Raw genomic sequence first — 25,607 nt, 5'->3', positions numbered from 1 at the left:
TACCCATTGCCATGGTTACTAGTCAGTAGCAGTTTGCCTGGATTTGGAATCATGCAGGAGATTGAAACACATCCCTGGGAGTATCTCTGAGAGTATTTCAAAAGGCTTTAACTGAGGAGTAAATTTTCATTCTGAACATGGAGGCACTGTCTTATCAGTGGAAGCTTTCAGGAAAAGAAAAGAGGATTAATCAGAAGCGAAGCTAAGTAACAGTCAGCATCATTCTCTGAATTCTAGCCTAGAGACGTAGGAGCAAGTAGGCTTACACTCCCACTGCCATAGGCAAAAGCAGCTCCTACAACCATGCCTTCAATGCCTTCATGCACTGAGTATTTCAAACAGAAGCTGTTATATCCTATCTTCCCTTAAAGGTTTCTTGTCAAGTATTTAGTCTCAGAGGAAAGAAAAAGTAAACACTCATCAATGGTAGTGATACAAAAATATTGATAATTTTAATGGTTTATCAGTAGAAAATCAATAAATCATGAACCCAGGATCCCTTATTGTAATGAATAAAGTGGCTCATAGATGATGTTGAACTTTTCCCTAATGTTAGCAGGGTAAGCCAGGCTCAGCATAACAGTTTTCTAATACCAGGTTCTTGAGTTGCTGAGGCAGGAGGCTCCCAAGTTCAAGGTTTGCACAAGCTACAGAGCAGTTCAGGGCATCTTATCAAAGGTCTGTTTTGAACCGATAAGTTTAAAAGGGAAGGCTATATAGTCCTGTGGTACAGTACTTGCCAGCACATATCCCAGAGTTCAATGCCCTTGCCCCCACCCCTAAAAAAATAAGTATGCTTATAAATTCCTTTCTTAGAAGTAGACAATTAAAGCTAAATCTAAAGTAACATCATGCAAAATAGATAATCTTGTTTATCTTAAATTTCATAGCTAATGATTTGAAACAAATGCAAATACACATAAAACACTGCTTCTTTTATGTTAGGATTAAAACATGTATAATACATACAACATACCAGTTGAACAACTGCTGCTGCCAAGGTACCCCCAGAACTGTCTCCCATAACGCAGATGCGAGCGGGATCCACTCCATATTGTGCAAGAACCTTATCCTGGAGAAAGAACTTGCTTGCAAAAACACAATCTTCAAAGGCAGCTGGAAATCGATACTGAGGAGCAAGTCTGTAGCTTTAGAGGTAAATCAAGAAGACACACAACAAAGCCCTTGTTAAAATTATGTAACTAAATATCTCTCATACTCCCCAACAGATACACTGATATCTTGGCCCTACTCTGAATCACAAATGTCACCAATTAACCCCAAGATAATCGGTAACATTGGTCTTAAAAGTGAGGAGAAATGCCTGAGACAGGTGTCCTCACCCCAGGACGCCTGTATACTTCCATGGTCCTCAGTGCAGTTGTTGACACAAAATCAATTTAAAAACACAAATGGGATTGCCCAGAATTTTTAAATGCCGAAAAATTCAGAGTAAATTATTGACATATGGCTTCAATTTTAAGCATATGTAGGTCCATATTCTTTAAAATTGTAGAATTTCATATCACAAATTGAACATCAGAATTCAAACCAACAATCATTATGGAATAGGAACATTCTAAGTATACCAATGGATCTTACTCAAAATTTTTAATTGTTTCAGTATTGTAGTACTAGCAGTACTACAATATCTTTTAATTTTTTGCTTTGTTTCGTGTGTGTGTCTGTGTGTGTTCTGTCTTTGGAGCACACCTCCAGTGGGTTACAACATTTATAATTCTATCACTTTAATATCTATTGGAATTAGCGAAATAGTCACATGTTTATTTTAAACAATATGAATCATATGGTACATGTAGATATTTGTATTTTAATCCGTGTCTTACATATTTGAAAATTAGTATAATATGAGCAAATGATATACAAATATCATTACTCGCCAAGGTAGAGAACCGCAAGTACCTAAAAATGTGCAGAATTCTTACACATTATACAATATATCGCACCATTTAAAAAACTAATTCAAAATGATAATGTGATAAATTTGGCTAAACTATCGCAGGAAATGCACACCATTGTTACTATCTTAATTTAGATATTTCTCAAAACTCACACAATATGTCTTGTCCCATTAGCAAGTAATTATGAGTAGGGCAGAACTAATCTCTCTAGTATATCCTACTTGCTGACAACTATGAAATTCTTTATGGTGTTTTTGTCTGAGATCTACAATCCTGCAAAAGCTATTTCCACACTATGTGCTTTGGTATTGGCAAGAGGTGCAGCAATCTTTTCATCCTCCTGATAGGAGTCTCAGTGGTTCAGAGGGCACAGAAGTTCATAAAGTAATAAACATTTGCTCATATTTTTGAATGTTATTGGGAATGTTGGTAAAAATAATGAGATAATAAGACATTTGTACAATGTCTTAAAGTATTTGAATTTTCCCAAATTTTTAACTAAAAAATACTAGACTTAAGAACAACACTAACCGCACGCTCTTTTATAACTAGGTCAAATAAAACCCATCATCTTAAGCATATAATGAGTTTACTTTCTATGTATGTTACTTGCAGATCAAATAATCTGCTTCTGTAACCTAGGTGGGTGTCAAGTCCTGAAAAAGCCAAGCTTAGGTAATGAGAGCAAAGGCTGTGGTAAGAAATGCTGTCATTCCCTTACTCTATTCCCACAACAACAGCATCAAGCTTGTTTGCCGTCCATCTGTTCAGGTCGTCACTGGTTGATATCTCTGAAACAACAGAAATAAATATCAATTGATGCACTGCTGTTCGAAGGTAATGGAAACTCACCAATACCTATGAATGTGATAGCAATGACAGAAACCCTGTGATCCCCGCTTTTGTCGCCCTGAGAGCAATACTCTGCCAAAGCTCAGGAACAAAAGGATTGCCTGTAGCTTATTAGTGCCATATTTGGTGAAACTCTTGGTAGAGGAATTGAGAAATCTGGCATTAAGTTGAAAGTAACAACTTTCAACTGTTTTCAACAATAGTGTTACAATGTTCACAAATTCAGAGATTTATCATAGTTATTTTTAAAGAAACTTCTCAATGAAGGAACATCAACTTATTCAAAGCAAGGTGTACTTTTAGTGTAATTAAAACAAATGAGATTTTTTTTGGCTAGGCTTACATATTTATGTAAAGTCATGCATATTTAATAAGATTATAAGTAAGCTTCATATTACCTTTCTGTATAGAAGATACAATCTAATTTTTATTAAAATCAAATAATAGCATGTTCTTAAATTTGTAGTTCATTAAAAAAGTTAACTGTGGATATAATCAACTTAAAAGAATTCAAAGGGATAAAAAAGGAAAATGTTTTACTAAACTTTTAGTAGATAGCAGTGACAAGATTTCTTTTAGTTAGCAATATATATTAATTCACCTCAAGATCATAAATTGATATTCATCATGTTAAATATAAGAACATAATAAGCACCAGCAAATAGACTAGATAAAAATCGTAATTTTTGATTAAAATGTAATAAGTTTATGAGAATATATGTAGGCAAATATAGTTGAAATACAGAGTTAGAGAAGAGGCAGAAAGTGGGCAAAATAAGAAAATAGGAATGGAAGAGCTATACTTCGATGTGTGACAAAATATTTATTACTAGATGGTCAGTACATCTGAAATATTTCTCCACAATTAATGTGGCCATATTTCCACATTATGGAAGGTTGAGAAAGAAGGCAGCAGAAGAAAGAAAGAGTGGAGAATAGCCGGGAATGAATGAACAGGGAGCAATCTAAATGATAGTCTACATAGGGAGGTCAGGAACAAGAAGATGCTCAAAATTTTGTGGCCGGAACATGCATAAAGCACAGGAGCTAAACGACACTTAAAATAGAGTGCGGTGGCCACTATTAGGGGGCATTCACCTTTCTCGTGTTTGTGGAGTTTTATTTATTTCCAAGCTTACTCTTTTTTTTCCTTTTATTAAGATTTTTTTTAAATACAGTCTTTTCTTATTTTACATAGCTATCCCCATTCCCACTCCCTAACCTCCTCGGGCTCCACTCTTCCCCCTACCCCACCATCTACTCCTCAGAAATGGTAAGACTTCCCATGGGGAGTCAACAAAGTCTGACACTTCACATAAAGGCAAGACCAAGGCCCTCCCCGCTAAATCTAGGCTGAGTAAGGTATCTGTCCAAACAGATTGTGCTCCTAGATGCCATTTAAAGCACGAGGGATAAATCCTGGTCTCACCGCCAGTGGCCCCACAGACTGCTCAAGCCTCACAATTGTTCCCGACATTCAGTGGGCCTAATTTGGACCTATGCAGGTTCGCCCCGCTGTCAGTCCAGAGTCAGTGAGCTCTCACTAGCTCAGGTCAGCTGTTCCTGTGGTCATGGTCTTGACTCCTTTGCTCATATTTTTGTTCCTCCCTCTCTTCCCCTGGAATGAGGAAACAGACAAAACCTACTGAGAAAATTCGGAGGGGGGCGTGAAGGGAGGAAGGAAGGGCAGCGGGGGAGGGGCAAAGGGAGGGGGGAGGAGAACATGAGGGAATAAGATGCTCAAGAAGGGGGAAGGGCAGTGAGGGAGAGAAAGGAAAGAGATATCTTGAATGAGGGAGCCATGAACAGACAAGCGAGAAACACAGCACTAGGGACATTCCCAGGAATCCACAAGGATGACCTCAGCTAAGACTTTAAGCAACAGTGGAGAGGGTGCCTAAACTGGCCTTCACCTGCAATCAGATAGTCGACCTTCATCCAACAACTGATGGAAGCAGATTCTCTCATTTATTACATCCTGACCACAGTTTCTACTCTCTCCTCTCCTTACAGTCCCCCCTCAACTCTGCTCTCCCTCAAATCTACTCCTCCTCCTTTCCCTTCAGGAAAGAGAAGGCCTCCGAGGGATATCAACAAAACATGGTATATCAAGTTATATTAAGACTAGACACACCTCCTCAGTTTTGCTTGTCTTGAAATTTTTACAGTTCAGGAAGAAAAATTACTGGTTATAACAATTAAGTTACAGGCTCATTGAAGAAAAGAGTGTTATCACTTGTTTATTACCTATGTTAAGTACACAGTACGATAGCCCAACACTTTGCTGTACAGTGAATTCTTAAGTCATGAAAGTTTAAAATGGTCTATATGTCTGTCTGTCTATCTATCTATCTATCTATCTATCTATCTATCTATCTATCTATCTATCTGTGTGTGCCTGTGTGTGTGTCTGTCTTAGCTACTACATTCTCTCCCCTCCAGAGATGAATACATGGGTTATAGTCAGTAACTGATTACCCAGATTTATTTTATTGTATCATTTTAATACAAAGTTATGCTTTGGATTATAAGTGTCTATATTATTATTGTATTACAGTCTACAACTTGAACAAATGTTAACTGTGGTATGGCAGTGATTATATTATTTCAGATCCAACAGTTAAAAAACTTTGTGCACACACACACACACACACACACACGCAGAGAACCTGGTTCACAGCAATGTTTTATATAATTTGTGTGATTGACAAATTTTTGGCTCAATTCAGAGTTTCTTGTTTTCACTTTCAAGTCTAGGCTGTCTATATGTTTATTTAAGAGTAAGTTATTCCTAACAAAACAATCTTAGTTCCACATGATGCTTTACTTACCAATATGTGTGAGCCATAACCCATACATTCCAATGTATCTCTGTTAAGAAGCAAATATTATTCAAGTCAACTTTATATTGTTAAGTACTCTGTCAATGCATATCACTTGTTTTAATATGAATATATGAAAAACACATATATCAGAAATACACTCACTGCAACTTCCGAAGACAAAGATGCCACCGTGAATGTAAATGATAGCTGGTCTCCGTCTTTCAGACTTCCTTTTTGGCAAGTATAGCCGAACAGAAATGTCACTAAAGTTTGTGTCAATCACTGTAATGTTTTCATCTGAAATTGGTTTTGTATAATGAGCTGCTGCTATTGCCGAAAATACTTCTTCATATTTCATGAGACCTATGTTTTCAAGTAATGTGCCCTATAAAAACAAAACAAAATTTTAAACAATGAACATTTTTAATAGCAATAAACACACACACACACATGTAATGATAAAATTAAACAGTGATCATACCACAGAGGATTTATTTTATTTCCTAACAGTATTTTGGTAGCATGAAATTCTCAATATATTTATCTACTCCAGATCAGCACAAGATTGAGTTCGTGAATAATTTATTATGGATAGCAGGTAGGTCAGTATAATATAATACCATTGCGTTGAGAAAATAGTGATTGTTATAGGTTAATAAAAAGGATGATCCATTTTCTTACATAGCTGTGAATGATTTACCCTTGCTATAGTAAATACTCTCCTTCCAAGGCACAAACAAGAAACTATTAAACTCATTGGATCACACAAAAGAATGAAGACTTGAATGTTGTTCGGAGGAGGCCACTTGTTCATCCCGGCCTCCCAGAACCAAAATAACCACACAGAAACTATATTAAAACACTGCTTGGCCCACTAGCTCTAGCTTCTTAATGGGTAACTCTTATGTTAATTTAACCTATTTCTATTAATCTATATATTACCATGTGCATGTCTGACTTTGGCAGTTCCATGGTGTCTCTCCCTCTGCCTTTCTTCTCCAAGCATTCAGTCCAGTTTTCACCACCTACCTAAGTTCTCCTCTATCAACAGGCCAAGGTAGTTTCTTTATTCATTAACCAATAAAAGCAACACATGAAGGACCTCCCACACCATTTCCCCTTTTTGTTTAAACAAAAAGGAAAGCTTTAACTTTAACATAGTAAAATTACATATAACAAAACAGGTATCAAATAAGAATTACTGTTATAATCTTTATATCTACATTATATTTATCATAACTAAGGAAGGCTATAACTATAACTATAAATTCTACAATTCCATCAAAAACTCCAGAAGGATAAAATATTACCTAAGTAAACAGGAAGTACATTGCAAGCAACTTCCAAAACTCTAGAACTGACAGAGACATCTTGCTACCTGGACAGTCTCCCAAAGTTGTTCTGTACCATTGAGGCATCCATTTTCAGCCTACAGGCCCATAGTATCCAGAAGACTTTTCCATGAAGCAGGAAATTTCAAAGACATTTTCTCCTATATTGGCAGTTTGTCAGTCACTTTTTTCTGTGTCCTGCAGAATATCTAGCAGACTCTTTTATGAAGCAGAAACTCCAAGGACCATCTCACCTTTAGGCAAGTTCAGCAGTCATTTCTCTGTGGGTCCTGCATGTCCAGTTAAGCTGTTCAGGCAAGAAAAGTTTCTTACCCAAATGGCTAACCAACTCCATAAGGAGCCTCTTCAATGCCCATCTTCCTCTTGAAGTAATTGGTGCTGCCAGTAGCAGATGTGTCTCATTGTCATGAAATCCTAAGTTATTAAAGCATTTTAAGTGCCATATACTGAAGGTCTCTGAAAGATTTGAGGAATACCTATCTAACTGAAATATATCTCTATATATCTAAAAAATCTAACATGACCACAAGTGTGACTATTATAGGTAATTATCTATTAGCCTATATTTCTTAATTATACATTACATTTCTAAATGAGCTACATAGACATAATACCTTAATCAAGGGCAGAAATATACATATACAGTAAAACAAAATTCACCTTAAATTTGTATCAATAAACCAAGATCCATACCAAAACAAATTATTCATTGCTATAGCATATCCCCCTTTAAATGTAAACAAACAATTATAAACAATATTTGTGAATATGGGCATAGTTTCTCCAAACTGTTTCCTGTTGTTTATTGGGCAAAGTATTTTCTTTGTGGGGGTGTTTACAATGACCTTCAAGGGGTGTTGTTCCTTCAAATCACACCAGTCTGGAAGCAATCCACAGGTTCTCATCCTCTGTGGAAACAAGAGAAGAACCTCTTTTCCAAAGCAATATATTCTTAGACCCAAATTTTGTCTAAGTCATGATATCTTTATAATATACATGCTGGTTTAGCTTAGCAGCCCATACAATGAAATGTCTCTCTGTACTTAGCTCCTTCACAGTTAAACAATTCAAAGAATACACAATAATATATATAATCCAGACTCTCTGTGAATTTTATATTTTTACATGGCTTATTTTTTCATTACTCCTTTTAATGTATGACTATCTTTACTCTGTCCCTTTAAAGACTTTACTCTCTTTTTAAGCATTAGCTTTATGACTCTCCATACTCCTTTTCTTCCCTCTCCCAAGCCTATGTACATTTATCCAACACTGTGACTCATTTAGAGTTCTTTTCCATCTGGATTTGTCTTTATTGCGTATCTGTAATTATTTAATGTCTTAAAGAGCTTATAAAATGGTCAGCAACTTGGTTGCAGCTGTTCTGGATGCTAGCTCTGACTCTCTCTACTTTCAAAATGGTGGACGTACCATTACTGCCAGCTCTGTGGCCACTAGGTAGGAGCTGCACTCAGCACTTTAACTCTGAGAATGAGCGTGGAGCGCATAAATCTTTTTTATCTGAGTAACAGCTAAATATGCCCTGTAATCACTGTGTGACCTGGAAATATCTCTGTGTATGGTGGCAGAAATCTGCCATGCTCACCTGCTTGTGCATGCCTAGTAGACCTGATCCCGCCATCTGCCCAGGCAGGGAGCACTGAGCCATGGGCATGGTCTCAGCTACTTTCCTCCTGACCCCGAGTGGGCACACAAACACCCAAGCCCACAAATGACATTCAAATACTCCATAGCCAGTGTTCATGCTGGCAGCATGATTGCATGGCTTTTTTCTGCCATAGCTGAATCAGAAAAACCTCTCTTAACAGAGCTGGGGCAAGCTGCCAGTTGAAAAAAAATGCATCTAAACTTGGCTTTTTGTGTCTAGAATTCCTTTTCAAGCCCTCTCAGGTTTTTTTGTGGGTAGCCACATTGGTGCCAATTTGTACAGAGGAGGCCGCTTGTTCGTCCAGGCCACCCAGAACCAAAATAACCACACAGAAATGATATTAATTAAAACACTGCTTGGCCCATTAGCACTAGCTTCTTATTGGTTAACTCTTATGTTAATTTAACCTACTTCTATTAATCTGTATATTGCCACATGACAGTGGCTTATCAACAAAGATTTGACATGTCTGACTCTGGCTGCTCTATGGTGTCTCTCCCTTCACCTTCCTTCTACCAGCATTCAGTCCAGTTTTTACTGCCTACGTAATTTCTGCCCTATCAACAGGCAAAGGCAGTTTCTTTATTCAGTAACCAATAAAAGCAATAAATAGACAGAAGGACTTCCCACACCACATGAAAATAAGAGAAGAACTTGTTGAGAAAATAGATTCCAGCAGATACAGAACGAATTGAGAGAAGGGATTAATCAGGGAAATGTATAAATCTATCAAATGATAAATAAATAAATTCATGGAGATATTAAGCTGAAATTGACCTGAAAGCTTAATCCCTACTTGCTAGCTTTTATAGGGTTTAAAGATGCTATGCATACTGCCAGAGAAGCATTAGTTTTGCTCAACTGTGAACCCTGTGAGCTACAATAACCCCTGGAGTAGTAAGACTTGACCACTTTTAAAGCAGTGGTTTGACCATTATGGAGATAACCAACCATATTCTCATCTTATTTCATCTTAGTACCATTACAAAAGATGAAATTTATATCTAATTCCATGTTTTGTTAAGAATCTGTGGATAGACAGGTCATAGGACATGGGAGAGAACCTACTACTGCCACTCTATTAAATGTAGATTATTAAACTGACTCTTAATGACTTATTGTTGTACCCGTAGATTAGTGCATCTCTTAGTACTTGCCAAAAAAGCTTCTGTTTGTAGTAGACTGTTATTAATGAAGGGATGGAAAATGGACTAAGGTGAGGAGAGTAAAAGACTAATGAAGATTCAACTCTAAATGGAGCACCCATAGTGCCTTCTCTCCTGCCCAAACCCAGAGATCACTGCAGAAGAGGGGACTGAAGGACTATAAAAGCCAGAGATATTGACTGAATACAAAGAAAGAGGGTTCTCAAGGTACAACATGATAGTTTAGTGAATTCTCTGATTGTGACAGCATGCACCAACCCATGCAAACTGAAATGTGGCTAAATCCCATAGTGGAAGAAGGTGGTGAACATAAAGTCCTACTCCCAGCCAAGGAGTTATTGGCATTTTTAGCCAGTCAAAGAGGAAGAATAAGTTTTATAAGGATGTAGCTTCTGGTACATCACCTGACCTCCTGTGGATAGCCACACATCCAAGAGTATTCAGGCAGTACAGATTGGACTCGATGTGTGTGTGTGTGGTGTTGGATGAAACAACACAGGTAAGTGACTTTGGAGGGTGAAGTAGGGAGTTCTGGGATTAAAGGCATGCACTACCACCAGCTGGCTTTTAATTTATTCTGTAATAATAATTACAATTTATTTATAAACTGTAATTTTATTTAAAACAACATTTTCTGAAAAGTGGCATTTGATGTATGTTCCAATATTTTATTTTATTTTGTTGATCACTCAATTTAGTGTTATAAAATTATGTGTGTGTGTGTGTGTGTGTGTGTGTGTGTGTGTGTGCATGTGCAAACATGTTGGCCATGTGTACTTGTGGAAGTCAGGTGTAATCTTGGCTGTTGTCCTTGTTAAGGACAGGTTCAGTTGTTCCAGCTGTATAAGTCAGTCTTTCTGGCCCTGGAACTTCTAGTGATCCTCCTGCCTCAACCTCCCCTTCCACTGTAGGAGATACATACTAACATATCCTGCAGTCTGTGAGTTCTGGAGACCTTGGGGCAGATCCTTAATCTCGCACAGCAAATGTTTGGCCCTCTATGCTGTCTCCATCATCTCTAGTTTAGTTCAGTGTTTTAAAATGCTACTCAGTACCTATGTTACTCATAGTTCATGTCCTCTATGAAAAAGCTATAAAACAGCATCGTCTCTTCTTAAGATGACTTGAAGCCAGAAGAAGTCACCTTCTATTTATGAAATTGAAGATAGGCTCTTTTTAGTATTTCTGATGTGCCATCTAAAACATCACTGACTGATTTCAGTTAAATCATTATATATTTTTGTGTTTCTAGAATATTTTGGTACATTTATTGCTGTGTCTGCTTCATGATGCTAAGGTTATAAACGAATACAGATAATATATATATATATATATATATATATATATATATATATATTTTATGCCCATCTACATTAATGGTGAGAGTACCTACTCCAGAAAACCCCATGGCTGATCATTGTTACACAGATAGTAAGAACAAGGTAAATGCCATTTATCTGGGCCAATGGCACATATGGTCTTCTTTGTAGAATTAGCTGATACATTATATATCTGAAAAACAAAAGTTAAAAAAAGGTAAATTCTAGAAGACTGTAACAAGTATCAAAATGTACTTGTATAAAAATTATGTTTGAGGAGTGACTGGTACTGTTGATGGTATCAGAACTGTTGTTTCATTATATTCAAGATTTTTTAATAGTATAAAACTCTCAACTTAAACACAAGTATGCACATATAGGAACATGCATATAAGAACATCTATTAAGAAAAATATCCAAAGCCACATAGTTTTAGGGTAGAATTCTACCAGACTTTCAAAAAAGAGTTAAAGTTTTTTAACTCCTCAAATTATTGCACAAAATAGAAACAGAAGAAATATTGCCAAATTTATTTTATGAGGCCACAGTTACTGTTGTAATTTTTTAAAAGTGGTGCATGAGAGAAAGACACCAAGCAACAGCATTCATGCAGAGGGGCTTTTATTAGGGTAAAGGGAATGTAAAAAGAGGGAAGGAGGGAGACAGGCCTCTGGGGACAGGAGCCATAGAAAAGAAGAGAAGAGGAGAGGAGAGGAGAGGAGAGGAGAGGAGAGGAGAGGAGAGGAGAAGAGACAGAGAGAGAGAGAGAGAGAGAGAGAGAGAGAGAGAGAGAGAGAGAGAAGTGAAAGGTGGGCAAGACCCACATTTTAAAAGGGAACATAGCAAATGTGCACATAAGGTACTCTTAGTGGCTACACCTGAGGATGTATCCTGTCAGGACACCAAGGGCAGGCCAGTACAGATGTCTGAATACTAACAGTTACCCTGATAGGTAAATCACACAAATATTCAACAAAGAAAGAGTATTACAGACCAGTTTCCTTTATGAACTTAGATGGAAATACTCAACAAAATACTCTAAAGAACAATCCAAGAACATATCAAAAAGATCATCAACCAAGATCAAGTAGACTTTATCTCAGAGATATAGGGGTGGTTCAACTAAGAAAATCAGTCAATGTAGTCTACCACATGAACAAACCAAAACAAACAGCAAACAAAAACCATGATCATCTATTTCATTAGATGCCAAAAAAGTCTTTGACAAAATCCAACACCACTGAATAATAACATTATTGGAAAGATTAGGGATATAAGAGGCATACCCCAACATAATAAGGGCAATTTACTGCAATTCTATAATCAACATCAAATTAAACAGAAAGAAACTCAAAGTCCACTAAAATCAGGAACAAGACAAAGCAGTTCACTCTTTCCCTATCTATTTAATACAGTACTCAAAGTTCTAACTAGATCAATTAGAAAACTAAAAGAGATTGAGGGGATATAAATTGGAAAGGAAGAGATCAAAGTATCATTATTTGCAGATGATAGGATAGTATACATAAGCAATTCCAAAAATTCTACCAGGGAACCTCTACAGCTGATAAACACCTATGAGCAAAGCAGAATATCATGAAGAATCCTATTTTTCTTTTTTGTCAGTTGGGTTTGGGTCTACCCCATTTCTCTGAGCCATCTGTCTTCTCTAATCAGACAAGGCTTCCCGTGGTGGGAGTGGGAAACAAACCCCAAACTCTCAACCTACAACCTATACGGCCTGTAAAATAGTGACTGAGCTTGTGGGGAGTTACCAACTAATGACCCATGCCATGAGAGGAAGCCTGGACCCAAAACTGACCAGATGGCCAGGAACTGGAAGCTGGATAGCTCAGAAAAAAATATGGTAGAACCAACACAACTGAGAAAATATCAGTGAAATGATTCCTAAGGATACTCTGCTTTACTCATAGATTGGTGCCTAACCTAATCATCATCAGTGAGACTTCCTTTGACCCATAGCAAAGCAGGTGTGATTCTTGTGGAACCTCAGTAGTGGGGGCAGAAGGATTGCAGGAGCTAGAGAAAACAGCCTACAGAATCAACTAAATAGGACTCATAGAAGGTCACAGAGACTGAAGCAGCAACCACAGAGCCTGCCTACACTGGATTTCTCTAGGTCCTCCATGCTTTGGTTATTTAGTTTAGGGTTTTTGTGGGACTCATAACAGAAAGAAATGGGGTGTTTCTGGATCTTTTTGCCTGCTCTTGGGATTCTTTCCTCCTACTGTTACCTTGTCCATCCTTGATGTGAGGGTTTGTTTTATGACATCTTGTTATGCCATGTTCTGTAAGTAGTCCTGGGAGGCAGGCTTTTTTTCTAAAAGGTAACAGAGTAGTAGCTCTGAGAGAGAGGGGAAGTGAGAAAACACTGGGAGGAGTGGATGGAAGGGAGGCTGTGGTCAGGATGGGATGTTTTGTATGAGAAAAGAATAAAGATTAAAAAAAGAATTAATAAAATAGCCATTCCTCTCTAGTTCTAAAACCATTTATATATTTGTTTTTTGGGAGTAAAAATGTTGTAGATATGTACTGTCTTTATACATTTAATATGTCTGCTTGGAAACAAAGCCTTAAGTCACTTTAGAGAGTTACTTACTCTCCATTCAAGTATTTGATAAAGCAGTTGCTCAAAGTGATAGCCATTTCTTAGTTAAGAAGTCAGAATTAATCATAAATTATCTTTATTGAGACCTGCATGGAAAATTTATCTTAAGCCTTAAGACAAAAACCGAGAAATTTGGAAGTAAATTATTACCACACATCACACAATAAAGTGAATTATTTTTATTATCTATTCTATTCTTATCCACCAATCTTCTTGAATCTCTCTGAGGTTTTTCTTTGACTTCCTAAATTTTCATGTGCAGTTTTAAGCTCATTTCGGGTTTTCTCTAGTGAGTCTAGTACTACTTTCCTGTTTTAAACAATTTTCATTATTTTATTCCACTTTTTTTTGTACTTGTCGTAGGTTGAGTTTTTATTGCTGTGAAGAAACACCATGACCACAACATTTATAAAGAAAAACATTTAACTGGGGCTGGCTTACAGTTCAGAGGTTTAGTCCATTATTGTCATGGTCAAAAAGACAGCAGCATGCAAGCAGCACAAGATGTGCCACATTTGGAGTGGTTTGAGCATAGATGTCAAAGTCGGCCTCCACCTTGACACACTTCCTTTAACAAGGCCACACCTCCTAATAGAGTCACTTCCTATGGGCCAGGCATTCAAACATAAGAGTCTATGGGGATCATTCCTATTCAGATGACCACAATACTGGTATTTATATTTATTTATTTGGAAGTATTTGTTCATATTTGTATTTGGTATTTTAACTTTTGGGATTTTTCTCTCTCTCGTTGTTTTTTTTGTTTTTGTTCTTGTAACAGTATCTCAAGTAGTATAGGCTGGTCTGTAATTGAACTCCTGATCCTCCTGTGGGTTAGGATGACAAGACTGTGTTTGGTTAAATTTCAAGATAATTTAACATTTTAAACTAACTAACAGTGACATTGAGATGGCTCCTAAGTTAAGGAGGCTTACTGCCAGACCTGATGTCTTGAGTTGAATTCCTGGGCTCCACATGGTGGAAGATATTACCAAATGTGCACTGTGGCATTTGTGCACATCCCATACAATAAAAGAGCTCAATGGCGTTTCTTAAGTAAAAGAAAAACAACTTCTCTTAGAAAGCCAATGTAAAACATGCAAATTAGAACTATAGTTGATTTAGATTTGTGGGGTTAGAAGATATAAGATTTATTTATTTTTATTTTGTTTTTCCAGACAGGGTTTCTCTGTAGCTTTTGGAGCCTGTCCTGGAACTAGCTCTTGTAGACCAGGCTAGTCTTGAACTCACAGAGATCAGCCTGCCTCTGCCTCCCAAGTGCTGGGATTAAAGGCATTCGCAACCACTGCTTGGCTTCTCCATCGTTTCATCCTCCCTCTCCTCCTCCTCCTCCTTCTCCTCCTCCTCCTCCTCCTTCTTCTTCTTCCTCCTCCTTCTTCTTCTTCTCCTCCTCCTCCTTCTCCTCCTCCTCCTCCTCCTCCTCTTCTTCTTCTTCTCCTTTGCTTTCATCTGTTTTGAGGCAGAATCTTCTGTAGCTCAGGCTGTTCTCAAGCTTGCTTGATTTGAGTTTTATTAAGTCTATAAACATTTCTGTAATGTTCAAGAGAACTTGGGAGACATATTTTATAAACAGTCAGTCATATTTATGAACATTAGACAAGTGATTTTGATTCTACTTGCCCAGCAACTTAAACTTTTTGTTCGTTTGTTTTAAGACAGTATATCTCTCTGTAGCCCTGGCTGTTCTGACCTCACTCTGTAGACCAGGTTGGCCTCAAACTTGGAGATACATCTGTCTCTGCTTCCCAAGTGCTGGGATTAAAGATGTGTGAACCACCACCTGGATGCAATCTAAACACTTTTAAAAAGGAAATTGGGCTCCTTAAACATATACATGCAGTTTAATACATGGGAATTTAATTAACCAAACTACAAAATGCTTTTAAAAGGGAACAGTTAGATTTTTTTTGAAGTTAGACTTTTATTTTTCTTGCCATTTTGACACAGGTCTCAATACTAGCCTAAGCAGGCCTTGAATTTGTTGCAATCTTCCTGCCTCAGCTGCCAGGGTTTACAGGTGAGTGTGACCATATGAAGCTCGATAACTCAAATTCCGGAGGTTAAAAGAATAGTCGGGTTTTTATGTGCATAACTAATAAGATTACTATAGAATGGCGTATCCTGTAACCAGGTTCTCTTATGGTGGTAGAAGAGAAGGAGGAGACCAGGAGAGGGTGGGCTCACTTTCTTTCCCTAGCCAGTACACACTCTCACACTATTGACACTGCAAGCAGAGGACACACACCTTTCATTCCACTTTTTTTTTATACCAAGACTTCATTAAGGAATTTATTCATATTCTCTTTAAGGCCCTTGGAGATATTCATGAGTGCTATTTTGAAGGGCTTGTGTTTAGGTATATTGCATTTCTCAAGACTTGCTATAGTGGGATTCCTGAGTTCTAATGGAGCATTTTTACTTGACTGCTATTGTTGGTGTTTTTGTTCTTTGTTGAAGCATCTGGGGTTAAGTGTATCAGACTTTTTCTTTTGGGCCACCGACTAGCTCCCAAATCATGACACAGAAACTTGGTTTTGGATCCTCTGCCTAGCTTAGGCATGTTTTGGCTAGCTCTTTTAACTTAAATTGACCCGTTTCTCTTTATATACCTTTGGCCTCACGATTTGTTGCTTTCCTTATTTCTGTATATTTTACTTTTACTTCTTCTCTATCTCTCTCTGTCTGATATCTGCCTGGCTTCTAAACCTGGGTTTGTCCCTCATTCTTTCCTCTGTCTTCTTTCATTTCTTTCCTTCTTCTTTTTGAGCCTAGATTTCTCCTCCCATTTATTCTCTTTGTCTGCCAGCTCTACCTATCCTTCCTTTGCCTAGTTATTGATCATTCAGCTTTTTATTAGACCAATCAGGTGCCTTATGAAGGCAAAGTGAAACAAATTTAGCATATTCTCACATAATTAAACACACATCTTACATTGTTAAACAAGTATAGCATAAACAAAAGTAACACAGCTTTACATAGTAAAGTAATAGTCTAGAGCACAAATAAATGTAACACATCTTTGCCTGGTTAAAACAATATTCTACAATACATCCCCCTTTTTGTCTAAATGAAAAAGAAGGGTTTTTAGCTTTAACATATTAAAAGTATATATAATAAGAACAGTTATCAAGTAAAGATTATATTCACAATGTTCAGTCCATTTGTATTTGGCAAATTCAGAAAAATCACTCTCTTATCTATTCTATGCCGGTGAGTACAAAGCTCTGTACCTAATTTACCCTCTATCATATTAAGGAAAACTGCAACTATAACTATAGTTATATAGTTATATTGTAGTTGCAACTACAAGTTTTTAACTTCTTCAAAGACCACAGAGGGATATAATATTATCTGAGTGAACAGACGGTACAATACAAGCCACTTTCAAAACTATAAAACCAATGGAAACTTTCCTGAAAGTCACCCAATAAAAATTTTATATGAAGCAGGAATTTTGAAGGACATGCCTTCCTAACTTTGGCAAAGTTCGGCAGTTACTTCCTGTTTGTCCTGAAGAATATCTGGCCGATTTATCTCTAACACAAGAATTTTGAAGAACTTCGCTACCTTGTTTTGGCCAAGTTTGGTAGTCTTTTTCCTTTGTGTCGTGTTTGTCCAGTTTGGATAGCATATTGTCAGTGGTCAAGGTAAAAACAGTTTCATGGTCAAATGACTAGCTTTGACACAATGAAAACAAACTACATATGGGGTTTCATTAATGCCTATCATCTTCTCTAAAGTAAATTGGTGCTGCCAGTGGCAGATGTGTCTCAATGTCATGAAAAGACCCATGTTAATGAAATATTTTAAATGTCATATTCTGTAGGTCTTTGAAGTTTTTTAAAACCATCTGTTTATCTAAAATATATCTGTTCAACCTTGAAAACATATCTAATATGACTACAAGTTTGATTATTATGTCTATCTACTAACCTGCATTTCTTAATTATATTACATTACATTTTAAATGCACTACATTAGCATAATACTTTAAAAATAGTAGAAACATACATTCAGTATAACAAAAATAACTTTAAGTTTGTATCAATATATAAAAATCCTTTAAACAAGAATAGACATAAATATACTATGTTATAGCAAAAGTAACCTTAAATTTGTATCAATATGCAAAAATCAATATCAGTATAAATATTTGAGATTAATAGTTGCCTTTTTATCCTTTATTTCTATATTTGAACTAAATCATGACAAACTCCCATGAATCATTGAATAACCAAACCACTCACACCACCTCTAGGAAACATAAGCATTATGTTCTCTAGACTGCTTCCTGTTGCCTGTGGATGACAACATCTTTAGGGAATCTGAGAAAATTGAAATAATGGTCATGTCCTGTGAGAACCAGTTATAACCTATGTTGACCAGTATCCGTGCAATAGGAAAGTACAAGATTTATCTGAAGTCCTGACTAGAATAGTCTGTGAGACTGGACAATCTCAGCCAGTAACCTTAAAGTTGTTCTGGATACAGAACTCTGAGGAGACAGGAAGAAAGGCTCTGTGAGAGGCTGGATCACCTAGGCCACCCATTTTCATTGGTGTCTGGTTCCCTCGCTCTGAAAATACACAAACTTTCAAAGATAATATACATATCTGCATTAACACAAGTATGATCTGTGTGTTGTATACAAGCCAGCCAAAGATGATTTTTTTTATATTTGAGCAGGTAAAATATAAATCACATTTCATGCAGTTATTCCCGGTTTATTTCTTTATGTTTGTAACCAGCATTTTTAGGGGGTTTTCCCTGGTCAAGTCTGATCACTATTAACCTTGAATAAATCCACAGTCTTTCATATCCTATACACACAAAAGCATAGCCTCTTCCCAAATGTAAAATATATTTTGATGTCTTTAAAGTTAAGGTATTCTTAAAGCGTATATAGGCTGCTTATTTCAGCAATCTTTTCTTTCAGAAACTGTCATTTGCTCATCCACATTCAAAATATTCAAAGTCAATACAATGCCATACAGGACCCAGATTCCCTGTGTATTTCCCAACTCTATATGGCTTATTCTTCTTTTTAATATTAACTTGCTTCTTTCTTTAAAGACTTTATTATTTATAAACAATTTACTTTTTTTCTGACTGTCTATACCTTTTTATTTTTCTTTCTTAAGCCTATGCATGTTGTTAAGCACACTGTAATCTATTTAGAAGTTTTAATTTTTTTTTCTGCTTGGATTTGTTTTAACTGTGTATCTTTATCCTTTTCTGTCTGTGTAAGCACAAAGCTACTAAGCTGTCACTGGGTCCTCAGCCAAGGCTTTGGTGGATGGCTCCACCCCTTTCTTGGTTCCTGAAAGGTCTTAAAACCATGGGCCAGGCTCAAAGGTACATATTCAACCCCCCTAGCTCTGGAATGCCAGTGTCTGCCCAGCGCACTTACTGTTTCTACTTTTGTGAAGAATACTGTTTAAGTGTTTGACTGTATGGCAGAAGCTCTTATAGGAGTCACATCCATTTTCTTTTTTAGCTTTCTCAGGCCCTATATGGAAATTCAGATACCTCGTTGCTTGCCAAAATGTACCAGGCTTTTCTTTTGGGCCACCAACCAACTCCCAAATGATGACACAGAAACTTGTTATTAGTTTTGAAAGCTATGCCCAGCTTAGGCGCATTTCTGCCTAGCTCTTTCAACTTAAATTAACCTGTTTCTGTCTACCTTTTGTCTCAGGGCTTATTACCTGCCTTGCTTCTGTATATTTGGCTTTCACTACTTCTCTATGTCTCTCTATCTGGCATCTGCCTGGCTTCTTGCCCTGGGTGTGTTCCTCATTCTCTCCCCTATCTTCTCTCATTCCTCTCCTTTTTGAGCTTGGATTTATCTTCCTATTTGTTCTCTCTCTCTCTCTACCAGCCCCACCTATTCTTTTGATGCCTAGCTATTGGCTATTCGGCATTTTATTGGACCAATCAGGTAATTTATACAGGCAAAGTAAGACAGAGTCAAAATCACTAACTTTACGTAATTAAACACCTATTCTTACATTGTTAAACAAATGCAGAAAAAATAAAAACAAAACTAAAGTGACAGTCCTTTATACAATTAAAGTAATATTCTAGAATATAAACAAATGTAACACATCTTTATCTAGTTAAAATATTTCAACAACTGTTAGGATCTTTGAGGAGATGGAGACATCTTGGTAACTGGTCTTATCCTTGTTGAGTAGATGTTTCATTACTTGATTTCTGTTCATCCCTCTGAATCTTATGGAAGTGTGGCAGCTGTGGGTTGCCCAGAAGTTTCTGTATGTTGGTAGGTAGTAGGAATAAATGTGGACGTGGAGAAAAGGCTAAGAGAGACTTCAAGAAATAGCCAATGGGATCTTGTCCACACCACAAGGTGAAGCCCCTAGGGAACTGGGGGCATGGTAGGAGAAAGGGATTCTACAAGTAGATTGTATTACGATAAAGTACTCAGAAGGGACAAGAATCAAAGTGATAAAGGGACCCTGGGTTTGAATTGAGAGTTGAAATCTCCAGTGAATGGATTTGAGGTGGAAGGAGGGCCACCTATAATCCTGTTGTTACCTGACTTAGGGTGAGAATGGAAATATCATAATGGAGAAGAAGAAAGACACAATGAATCATCAATCTGAGTCCCTGTCAGGACTCAATGTGGGTCCTGGGTAGAGAATGTTTCTAAGTGTCAGGACCCGACACAAAGAAATATGTAAGGCCTAGAAGGTTCCCAAGAAAGAGTAAAACTTAGCCTACAACAACATTTATTTGTGTCTCTGAGGAGTAGAAATAGGGTAGGAGAAAAAGTATCTGTAAACAGGCTGATACAGGGATGAGGATGAGACCAGAAAGATTACAATGTAGTACAGCAAGGAGAGTCAAAATTATCTGTCTGAGTTCAGGTCTATAGGGTTGGTAAGGGTGAAAAGATTTTAAAAGGGTGGATGATAAGTATGACTGGAATATATTGCAAAGATATATAATTGTAAAAAATAAATTGATGTAAATTAAATTACCCAAAAATTATACATGAAAGCAAAGGCATTATAACAGAAACTAAGGAAATCCATAGAATCACAAGGACATACTTAAAAAAAAATCCACACAAAAAGCATCCACCATAATCAAGTAGTCTTTCTTATAGGGATGTTTAAACAGTTTAACATATAGAAATAAATAAATGTAACCCATCATATACACAGGTTGAAGGACAAAATCCACAAAATCATCTTATTGTCAGAAAAAAGGCCCTTAACAAAATCCAATACCCCTTCATAATAAAAGTCCTAGAGATATAAGGGATATACCTCAACATAGTAAAGGTATTTTCTTGAAAGTCCTCAGCTAACATCAACTGAAATGGAAAAAAATTAAACACAAGCACTTCCATTAAAATCAGGAGCAAGGCAATGATCTTCACTCTCATCATACCTATTCTATATAGTACTTGAAGTTTTAACTAGAGGAAGAAGACAACTGAAGGATAGAAGTGTTAAACAAAGAGGTAAAAGTACCTTTATTTGCAGCTGATGTGGTTGAGTACATAAATGATCTTAAAAACGCCACCAGGGAACTTCTGTAGTAGATAAATACTTTCAACAAAGTAACAGGATGCAAAATTAACTCACAAAAATAGTAACCTTTCTATATACGAATGAAAAACTTGTAGAAAAATTAGAAAAATGATACCTTTCACAGTAGCCTCAAAAAATTAAAATATCTTGGAGTAAATATAACCAAGCAAATGAAAGACTTTTATGATAAAAGCTTTAAGACTTTGAAGAAAATATTGAAGATATTAGAAGATGGAAACGTCTCCCATGCTTATGGATCAGTTGGATTAATGCAGTAAAAATATCAACCTGGCTGAAAGCAATCTATAGATTCAATGTAGTCCTCATCAAAATTCTAATACAGTTATGCACAGAAATTGGAATGAAAATTTTCAGCTTCATATGAAAGTACAAAATAGACATGATAGCTAAAACAATCCTAAACAATGAAATAACTGATATATATCATCATCCCCAATCTCAAATTGCATTACAGAACTATAGTAATAAAACGGCATGATATTGGCACAAAAACATACACATTGATCAATGGATTCAACTTGAAGACCCAGGCACAAATCCAAACACCAGGAGCAATCTGACTTTTGACAAAGAAAACAGAAATACATACTGGAAATAAAAAGACAGCATCTTCAGCAAATAGTGCTGGTCAAACTGGTTTGCTGTGTATAGAAGAATTCAAATAAATCCATATTTTTCACCTTGCACAAAGCTCAGTTCCAACTAGATCAAGGACCACCATATAATGCTACAAAAATACCAAGAATCTGATAGTAGAGAAAGTGGGGAATAGTCTTGAACTTACTGGTGCAGGAAGAGACATTCTGAACAAGTACCATTAGCACAGACACTAAGAACAACAATTAATAAAGGAGACCTCATGAAGCTGAAAGGGTTCTGTAAGGCAAAGGGCAACATCAGTTGGACAAAGAATCAGGCTATAGAATGGGAAAAGATTGGGAAAAAAGATTGATAGAGCTAGAAACAAATCATCCTAAATGAAGTAACTCAAACATTGTATATATTCTCTTACATGTTGAAGTTAGCTTTTAAGCTTTCAACTGGCGTGCTACAATCTGTATAACCATACAAGTCAGATTGAAATATGGGAGTACAGGGAAGTGGAGGGTATCTCGAGGGACAGGAAATATATTATATTGTTATAGAGTTACAATGGAGAGACTGGGACAGGGGGATTAAATGTCCAGGAGGAGGGAAAAGTGGGTTATGGGAGGGAATAGTGGAGGAACAAATAACACTTGAGGGGTCATTGGAAAGCCACTATTATAGAAGATTCTTAAAATTTATACATACAGTTGCCAAATAACAGAATTGACAATATCCAAACTAGACATCTTTTTCCACCAACTAAAAAGTTCAGTGCCAGAAATAGGTTACATTTAATTGATTAATTGACCTAATCAGCCCCAAGAAAACCTCCCAATACCTCAAGTCATTGCCAAGACTAATGGCTACATTCCACAAACTAATGTTATAAAAATGTCACCTGCATATCTCATTCAGCATGAAGCAGTTTAGCTGCTGCCCAACTAGAGCCCTTTCCCCTACTGACTATTGTTCATGGTATTGGAAGGTACTCTGCATACCACCAGTAAAGAACAGTAAAGATTCACCCAGCTGGGAATTACAATGTTGACTTTCCTGGTTGATAGCCTCATGCAATAGCTGTACAAATATTGTGGGAGTTACCAACCACTCTCTGACTGGATTTTCGAACCCATGGCTGACTCTGCTTCAGTGGTCATGGGCTTGGGGAAACCCAAATGTTATTGAATTGTTATAGGATAATAAATGACTCCTAATGAAATCCTGTGATTCACATAGATCAGTGTCTTGCTCAGCCATATTTAGAGAAGCTTCTTCCTGTGAGAGATGGGAACAAATACAGAGACTCACCACTGGAGAATGTATAGAAAGTGAGACTTTTCTATATTCATTCTCAAGTGGAATGTCTTCAAACCCCTCTCCTCAAGTCTCAGGGAGTCATGCAGAAGAGGAGGTGGAAAGATTGCAAGAGGTGGAGGAAATAGATGATTCCAAGGAAACAGTGTCTCCCAGACACAGCAGGATGGACACACATAGGATTCAGAGACTGTGGAAGCATGCACAGGGCCCGACAAGTTCAAACCAGATGGGGCTCTGGTGCTAGGAAGGGGAAGTGCACAGGAGCTACTATCATTAATCAAGTAGCTATCTCAAACAAATCACTGCTTGCATAGTAAAAATTAGTTTTATCCAGTGGAGTCTTGCTGGGTATATAAACCACACTGAAGGGTAGGCCCATTTTCAGCATAGACAGACAACACAAAACAAACTGTATAGTATTTTGCAGTTTTTTTCTGTCTAATTTTTTTAGGCATTTTAAAATATCTTACTGGTCTTTTCCTTGTAACTTATGGCTTCCAATTTTGTGTTTCTATAGTTGCACATGTATGTATTGTGGTTTTTTGTCTGTTTGTTTGTTTTTTTGTCCGTTTGTTTTCTAAAGAAAGAAAGAAGGGGTGGAGTTGAATGAATGGGGAGGTGAGGAGTGTGTGGGAGGTGATGTGAGAGGGGAACCATAATCAAAATATAGTATATGAAATTTCAATAAAACTATGACTGGGTTTCAGTGCACACATATACAAAGCACTGTAACACTAGACTGATCTCAAAGTAAGCATTAATTTCATATGCTGATTTTTTTAATTGTAGGTTTTTAAATTTTGATTTATTTTTATGTTGTATGTGTTGATGTTTTGCTATGGGTGTCAGGTCCCCTGGACTTGGAATTGCAGAGAGTTGTGAGCTGCCATGTTTGTTCTGGGAATTGAACCCTGGTCTTCTGGTAGAACAGGCAGGCTCTTAACCACTGAACCATCTCTTCAGGCCTCCATATGCTGACTCTTTATTTTCATGTATAAAATTTAAATAATAGTAACTTTTTCAGAGTAAAATTATAGTAAAGATATCTGAGAAAATAGAATAAATGCCACTATCACTTCTGTATGTTATTAAAACACATTTAGTGTAATTGTAAATATATTGGTTTTATTAACTTATAATGACAACATCATTATCTTCATAAAAAGTTGTTCAATAGTTAATATTGACAAATATACCCAAATAAAAATTTATTTGGAAGCGTCAGTAATACAAAGAATATGCAAAGTTTCTGTAGACAAAAAGTTTGAGAACCACCATTAAAAAGAAAATCACTAGAACAACAAATGATTAAATGCATCAAAAGTTGAAACTTAATGGACATAAATGAGTTAGTTTTCAAGGATGCATGAGCTTGGGTATTATTGAGAGCATTAAACATATCCAAACTTCCTGACAATTTCTAAATATTCTTTGTAGATAATACTATTACTTTTATGCTGATGTTGATATATGGTCATTACATGGACTGTTTTAGTAAACATTGTATGTCCCTGTGTCAGTAGGTAATCAATTAGGCACTCTAGTGATTAATTACACACCAATATTATCCGATTTACATATCATAAAGAAAACCAGGTGGTGAATGCCTTTATACCAGCACTCAGGATACAGAGAAAGAGATCTCTGAGTTCAAGGCAAGTCTGGTCTACACAGTTAAGTTCTATGACAAACAGGGTCACACAGAAAAACCTTGTCTTGAAAACTAAAACCAAAACCAAAACCAAAACTCAAACCAAAACCAAATGGAACCAATCAACCAACCAAATACCAAAAACAGAAACAAAAAAAGAAAAGAAAACAGAAATCTCTTTCAGACACTTTGAATTAAAAGAAGTTTCAAAGAGAACATGGCATCCCAGTTCCCCAGCAAAAAATATATTACCACAAATGATGTCATTTTTATGAGAGCATCCATGAATCTCACTTTCCAGGGTTCTTCAATATTCTCTGGAACAGGTGTATAAATACAGTAAGCAAATAGAACACACAAGAATCCGAAGCACAGAGTTCTGCACCCCATCATAAAATTTTTCCAAACCTGTGTGTTGTGATAGTCAACAGCATCTCATATATAGACTACAGAGCAGTAAGACAAAGGTAGGTGAACTCTCTGAGGTAAAACGACATGACGGTTTTAGCAACAGTGCCATGAAATTCACTTCTCAGATCAAGTTGAAACTGATTATGCAATCCCATAACGTTGTGGAAAGAATTTACTACAAAAAGATGAATAAAGTGTGCAGCAATGGCAAAATCATATGAGAGCAGGGAGCTCCACCTTCACCACATAACACCAGAAGAGCAGAAGCGTTATGATCCTAAGTAGAGCACACCAAAAAACAG

At 36.7% G+C, this 25,607-nt stretch overlaps 1 protein-coding gene across 1 annotated transcript in view; it reads right to left on the bottom strand.

Annotated features, from left to right (window-relative positions):
* LOC125394153 (arylacetamide deacetylase-like 2) overlaps positions 1-25,291 on the bottom strand; it is a 37,513-nt gene extending 12,222 nt beyond the window's left edge. The window contains exons 1-4 of the mRNA XM_048424866.3: positions 25,147-25,291; positions 5,762-5,984; positions 2,644-2,713; positions 977-1,148 (exon numbers count right to left, since the gene is read on the bottom strand). Coding sequence (XP_048280823.2) covers positions 977-1,148; positions 2,644-2,713; positions 5,762-5,984; positions 25,147-25,287 — 606 coding nt within the window. The 5' untranslated portion in view covers positions 25,288-25,291. The remainder of the gene's footprint in view (positions 1-976; positions 1,149-2,643; positions 2,714-5,761; positions 5,985-25,146) is intronic.
* Positions 25,292-25,607: the final 316 nt, after the last annotated feature.

This window comes from Myodes glareolus, chromosome 20, assembly GCF_982192425.1.
Source record: "Myodes glareolus chromosome 20, mMyoGla1.1, whole genome shotgun sequence".
Classification (NCBI taxonomy): domain Eukaryota; kingdom Metazoa; phylum Chordata; class Mammalia; order Rodentia; family Cricetidae; genus Myodes; species Myodes glareolus.
Note: the sequence above shows the minus strand (reverse complement) of the source record. Positions and strands in the feature narration are given on the sequence as shown.